The sequence below is a fragment of the Camponotus floridanus genome, unplaced genomic scaffold (assembly GCF_003227725.1).
Source record: "Camponotus floridanus strain SB8 unplaced genomic scaffold, Cflo_v7.5 scaffold9, whole genome shotgun sequence".
Classification (NCBI taxonomy): Eukaryota; Metazoa; Arthropoda; class Insecta; order Hymenoptera; family Formicidae; genus Camponotus; species Camponotus floridanus.
Genome location: NW_020229860.1, coordinates 2,195,996 through 2,202,715, shown reverse-complemented (window position 1 = coordinate 2,202,715; position 6,720 = coordinate 2,195,996). Strand labels below are relative to the sequence as shown.

Genomic DNA, 6,720 nt, shown 5'->3' with positions numbered 1-6,720 from the left:
GGAATGTAATTGGGCTTTGATTAAAATATATATGGTTAAAGATAGGTTCTCCAAATCTCAAATAATTTTAGTTAATCAGGAAGTAGGGTTGTTAAGATCATAGAATTGTTAAGGCTCATAGGGTTGTTAAGATTGTGAGGGCTCATAAAGTTGTTAAGATCATTATTCCTTTCAATTCTTTTAACATTCCAAGTTTAGGGATAAATTAAATCTATTTAAAAAAATTAAATTGAATTTATTCTTTAAAATGATGTAAAAATAAATATAACATGTTTTAAAAATAAAAATGTTTTTAAAATGAAATTTAAATTATTCAAATTATTTTTAGGCATATTAACGAAATTGCATAATTACTAATGTTTAAAAAATATCTTAACAGGTTATATTTTATTTCAAAAATTAAAAATGTATGTATATTAAGTTTAATAATATTAAATCCAAATGTGTGTCAAATGCTGTCAATATCTAATTATTTATGTTATTAAACATTTGCATAAATCGAATATATTTATTTGATAACATCATAAATTGTATCTTGTAAATTGTATTAAATTAATATATTTATTTCTATAATATATATATTTTTACAATATTTATAAAAGACTAACTGTTGTAACTGTTGCTTTGTAACTGTTGTTTCATATCAAAGAATCATTAATAAATTCGGAAAATTTTTACATATAAATTGTAGATATATATGCATACATATTAAGATTAAATTATATATTCTATATATATTTATGTTATTATTTATTATTATTTACATTTATATATAGTATTTATATTTCTTTGTATTAATATTTTTTAATTTATTCATCATTTATTTTATTTATTTTATATAAAATTATTATCTTTACATTTAATAGATTTATACATATATATACCGACATAATAATTTTCTTTCTTGTGTAATTGCATTTGTATTGTTATCAATTATGCTTATTACTTTAGCAGTTATAATATTTCCTGAGAGAGGTGTTATAATATTTCCTGAGAGCGTACAGCGGATATTTCAAACTATGCGATGTCCTAAATCTCTCTTTAACAGTACCTCGTCGATTACAATAGCATACTATATGCTGTGAAAAGTAAAGACTAAATCATTATTCATTACAATATCAATGATATTTACTTCATCGCTTTATCGAAATATTTAACAATTTATGATATAAATTTATATGTGCTAAATATTTTTATATTTTAAGTTATAATTTTAATAAATAAGCTATCATTATATATAAAATCTGACATTTATTCAAAGAATAAAATTTACATTATTGTGTTTAAGAAATTATATTGTTATAATTAATAGACGAACATATATACTATTCATAAATATATTATAATAGTTTACATAATTTGCATTGCTAAGTGAAAAAAATGTTTTTATGAACATTATGTAATAAAGAAATGTAAAAAATTCACTTATTCTTAGATATAATTCTGAAATTTATAGAAATTTATAAATCTGATCTGCATATGCCACTAAGCGAGCTCGAATCTTCTTTAAAAAGGTTCAAATCTTTGCTAAGAAAATTCGAATCTTTACTAATTCAAGTACAACTTTTTTTGCTTATTAGAATGTTTCACTTCACATGGAATATATATATCACGATAATACTTTGTTATATTACTATTATTTTGACATGTTAATTTACATGTAATTAATTACATATAGACCTTAAATAGCAATTAATAAATTAAAAAAGTGTATGTATTAGTACATGATAAAATTGTTTGATTGTAAATATGCTAATTTTAACTATCAATTACATTATTATATCGCATTATACAATTATTTTCTTTTATTTAGAGTCGAATAATGGCCAGGGATGGCCACGAGGGGTTTTTAGTTGGTATGCCTCGCCGCATTGCATAGCGGCGGGGAGAACCCAACACTACCCCGGCCGGCATGATAGACCGTTTAAAAAAAAAAAGAGTGTATATTTGATTTTGTAAAAGACTCAGAGTAGGGTAGAAACGTCGTCGACAGTAAATTTTAAATATATATTTTTGCGCTCCTTATTGTATGTAAGATAAATAACTTTACAAAATTTCTATCATATATTATTAATATCATACATCATTACCTGTATCTTTGATTCCTAGCCTTCTTTTGCTTCTTATTTTATTTTAAGAAAGAAATTGTGTAACATTATAAATTGAAATCATAAATCATAATTATACATACACACATTTATTTATATGAAATTTATTTCATGATAATTCTGAATTATTTATTTAACTCTCAATTAGTTTTTAATAATAAGTATTTCTTTGATACAATGCTATATTTTTTGCTATTTTTTAAAATTTTGAAGTAAAGGTATTATTAAAATTTACATTAGCTAAAAGTTATGCACTTGTATTCTTGAAATATAATTAATTAAAGCATTTTTAAATCACGAATCTCTAAATGGCCAATTACTAACATAATTATATACGCTAAATTAATATTTTAAAAAGTGCAGCGAAATTATAGTACAAGTATAAAAAAATTAAACAAAAAATATACACTTTTCGCTCATAATAAAATATTTTTTATTTGAAATTAAAGCTTAGGATTTAAATGCGTAAAATTCATCCCTGTAATCGGTTATGGTTGTCACTTTTATCGGTGCTTTACGTTCAATAAAGACGCGCGTGCGCCCTACACTAATCTGGTATGCCCTGCGATACTAGAATCTCACAGAGCTAGTGTTCAATGGTAAGAGTGCATTTTCTTATCACAATAATATTCTTCTTTTTCTACTTGTATAATGTGACCTGTGACGCGTGGAAAATGGATGAATTTACTTGAAAATCCTCTGCTTATTTTGCATGATTGGTGTTCAATTCGAAGACGTAAAGTGAAGATACAATCGAGGAGACAAGGAGGAAAACGAAAAGACAGAAAAGTGGATGGAGATTTAACGTTGTCATTACTTATGAAGGTTTTACATAGATTTTTTAATTTTATTTATACTTAAATATTCTCTAAATAGTTTAAATTTTATTTAATGTCTTTTTTATTTAATAATTATATATATATATATATATATATATATATACATTTTATTTTCTGATTTATATTTATTTTATTTATCTGCATATATATATATATATATATATATATATATATAAATATAAATTTACATTTATATTGTTTTATAATTATATACATACATACACATATATCCACATCTGTACATACATGCATATATAAATACATATATACAGTAAGAGAAGATATTAAAATATATATTATGTTTATTTTGGAATTTAATTAAAATTTAAAACTTAGTTAGATTTAAATAAAAATTAGTTAGAATTTAAAATTTTTGTTATATATATATTTTATTTAATAATTTTATATATAAATATAATTATTAAATATAAAGATATTAAATAAAATGAATATTATATATATATATATATATATATATATATATATATATATATAATATGTCCTTATTATTTCTTACATTCTTATACGTGGAACATCACAATAATTGGCCCTAATTATAACTTTATCAATTATAATTTACAGATGAGAGCACTAGACACAATCATGAATTCAACCTGTGCTTATTGTACGCTCGAACCACCCCCTGATATCCTTCATATACCACCGCCACCATTTCCTGCTATTCTTCAACAAGGTTCCGATTTTTACCCAAGTTCTGACATCCTGCCATTTCCACCGCATTTAAATGACAGTCCCTGCAAGCATTTCTGCGATCGGCGCTCCGAAGGAGTTCAATATATAGAAATGCCTCAACAAGGTTGGTGAAAAGACCAAATATTTATTTATTATAAAAAAGTAAGATTTACATAACTAATATTTATGTATTGTTTTATAAAGAAGTTAATACGAATGATTAAACATAGAAATAAAATATGTAGAATTTAAATGTAAAAATTTTATATAATTTTATTAGGAACTGTATTCGATGACACTTGGCTTCTGATTCTGATATCATCCTGCGTCGGTGTCATTTTTATTGGAGTAGTGCTCGCGACATTGCTCTTAAAGTGTAAATTGTAAGTATATCTGTTTATTTTATTAACGGAAATTATAATTTTACATTTTTGATAAAAAATGAAACAAACGACAAATTATTATCCGTTATAGCAATAGGAATGGAAAAAGCGGAGTGATCTCTATGCCAAATGCAACTTCTGGAATGCAGGCAAAAAATGGCAGGCTCCAGAATGAGGCAGTACTTTATCCGTGTACGACCGATACCATGCAAGACAGTCGAGTCATGTGGGCCACTCTCACTCCACGTGGTACTACGAGACATTATTTAGAAGAGCACACATATGAGACCATAGGGGGTGGACAGTTCCACAAACGTGCCTGTGCGACTACACCAACCGAACATGTAAAACTCAAGGCAATTTAACAATACGTTTGTATTATATTACAATTATTCATATGCAAGATCTCAGATATAGTGCAACACTTCATTTATGAATATTTTTGTTCCTTTAGCTTTCTTTGATCAATTTGCAGTTGATTTACTTTAGTAAAGATATAATTTTTTCAATTATTAACATTAAATATTTTTGTTACGAATAATTACAAATTTCTATATGTAAAAAAAGTAAATTAAATTAAAAATCAAAATGATATCAAATGAAATTGTATGAAGTTAAACAAATAATGTTTGTTTGCGCTTTTTGAAGTTTACAATTAGTCTCAATAATTTGAAAACTATTGGCCCCTCGATATCTGTTTTAGGAAATAAATAAAAGAGATGCTTAATCAATCTATGTAAAACTTCTTATAAATTACGTTCCATTAGAATCTTACAACTAGTTTCATTTATAAATAAATGAGAAACAGAGAGATTTAATTCATAAAATAGAAATTGTTTTATTTTTAAATATCTTTTCCTATATCTCGCTTGTTTTCTTGGTTAGAAAACAAATAGTAAGCGTTTATTAAAGCAGAGAAATTATTTGTTATACATATATTTTATTATTTTTTAATTTATTATTAATTCCACATGAGAAATTAATTTTATTTTTAATTAATTAATTAGTTAATTTTATTTATGCTTTTTAACAATGTATATTTTATAGTTTTGATGAAAGATTTAAAAAAATCTCTCTTTATCTTAGAATTAATTAATTTTTGATAAATTTTACTTGTTAAATTTTAACGTAAGACAATTAATGGACATTTAATGTAAGACAATGGGTAATCTAATGTTATGGATTCATTTCAACAGATTATTTTATATGTAGAATATGTAAAAACATATACGTGAATATAAATTAATAATCTTCTAGACATATGCCGATCCACCAGCTATTACTCCAGTGCAAAATCGACCAAAGGATGATAAAGCTTTCGATAACACTGCGTTTGTAGATTATGAGGAACCTCTATCCATCAAGACCGAGTATTATCAACTCAACGATGTTCTAGAGCCAAATGAATCTGGTAAAGAAAGCAAAAATATTAATTAAACATTAATTAATAATATTAAACATTTTAAGAGCATATATGCACTCTTATATCAATTTTTATATGATATATGTTTTCAATATATAAAACACTGTAGAAAATAATAAATATTATTCCGTTTATTAATATCACCTTATTAGAATATAATGTTAACTATTTCAATCAGATATTTTAATTCCGTATAATTTAAAAATATGTAAAGAAACATACATATAGACATATATGTATGACAATATAAATTTTAATATTCTTGAAATAAACAATATATTATTGGCCTTTGAACGTATTATTTTAGGCATACTTACAATTCAGAGAGGAACTCTCCGTCCACGCGTGAGTTCTCCGACGAGAATCGAACATCCGAATTTACCTCCGTTGAATCTTCATCCGCATAAACGTGCATCTCGGAAGGGTTCCGGCCCGCAACATGCTTCAGATACGCTATTGAGAAGTAGCATCACGTCATCCACTTACGTACCTACCATATAAGTATTTCGTCCTCTTTTTGTTATATTATACCAATAAGCGAAGTTACACATTGTGCACCTTTTACATCTGTTATATCATCGTATCTAGTCATTGTAAGCACATACTGACTGTATAAGTCAAGTAAAAGACGCGTAGTCGTGAGAAATTCTTTTTTATCGATTGATATAAAATTGTGATTGTGATTGTGTAGATGTAGGTGTAGATTAAATAGAATAAATAATGTATGTTACATTTGCATCTTACGAAATAAAGCAATGCATATAGCAAAATGGTGCTTATCTCCACATATTAAAAAAACTAATATTAACTATTAAAACACTTTGTACAAGTAATGAATTTTTGAAAAAAAGAATTGTAAAAAAGGTTTGTACCTTTATTTTTACCCGTTTATTTTAGTACATATAAATTTTTTAAAATCTCTGTTCAGAGAATTTTTATTTTTCAATTTCAAGAATATTTCAGAGCAGCTGAAATTAAAAGCGAAATTCTATTCAATCAGGGTAATGCATTTCGTGCAGACAAAAAGGATACGCCGAAAGGGATAAAACGAATCTCTCTCTCGTGCACAGTTTCAATACTTTATTCATATAATTTCGTAGTTACGGCATTATTCCTATATATTTACAATGTCCCGGATTTCAGGAAATCTTTGTAATGCGTCAGTGCGCGCACTACGATACTCACATGTGTATATGCGTGTGTGTGTATCTGCACTCTCTCCTTTCCTCTTAACGTGAAAATGTATCGTCTTTGAAGCTGATGAAAACACTATT

The 6,720-nt window shown here is 25.6% G+C and overlaps 1 protein-coding gene across 3 annotated transcripts; it reads left to right on the top strand.

Moving 5' to 3' along the window:
• The first annotated feature begins 2,649 nt into the window (after positions 1-2,649).
• Positions 2,650-6,216, top strand: LOC105257547. Of its 3 annotated transcripts, XM_011268239.2 has the most exons (7): positions 2,650-2,707; positions 2,843-2,933; positions 3,530-3,764; positions 3,921-4,023; positions 4,115-4,379; positions 5,281-5,434; positions 5,754-6,216. In XM_011268239.2, the coding sequence occupies exons 2-7, from the start codon at positions 2,928-2,930 to the stop codon at positions 5,945-5,947; spliced, it is 957 nt and encodes a 318-aa protein (XP_011266541.1). In that variant the 5' UTR covers positions 2,650-2,707; positions 2,843-2,927; the 3' UTR covers positions 5,948-6,216. The 3 variants fall into 3 exon arrangements, with proteins under 3 accessions (XP_011266541.1, XP_011266540.1, XP_011266539.1); XM_011268238.2 differs by lacking the exon at positions 2,650-2,707 and having other exon boundaries at positions 2,714-2,933; positions 4,115-4,367; XM_011268237.2 differs by lacking the exon at positions 2,650-2,707 and having other exon boundaries at positions 2,714-2,933.
• The last annotated feature ends 504 nt before the right edge of the window (positions 6,217-6,720 follow it).

What these genes read in the sequence shown, in the direction of transcription:
- LOC105257547 (XM_011268237.2), top strand. Translation starts at nt 2,787, where the DNA reads ATGAATTTACTTGAAAATCCTCTGCTTATTTTGCATGATTGGTGTTCA. An exon ending in CGTTGTCATTACTTATGAAG is followed by an intron (nt 2,934 to 3,529) that starts GTTTTACATAGA and finishes TATAATTTACAG; the next exon opens with ATGAGAGCACTAGACACAAT. An exon ending in CCGAACATGTAAAACTCAAG is followed by an intron (nt 4,380 to 5,280) that starts GCAATTTAACAA and finishes ATAATCTTCTAG; the next exon opens with ACATATGCCGATCCACCAGC.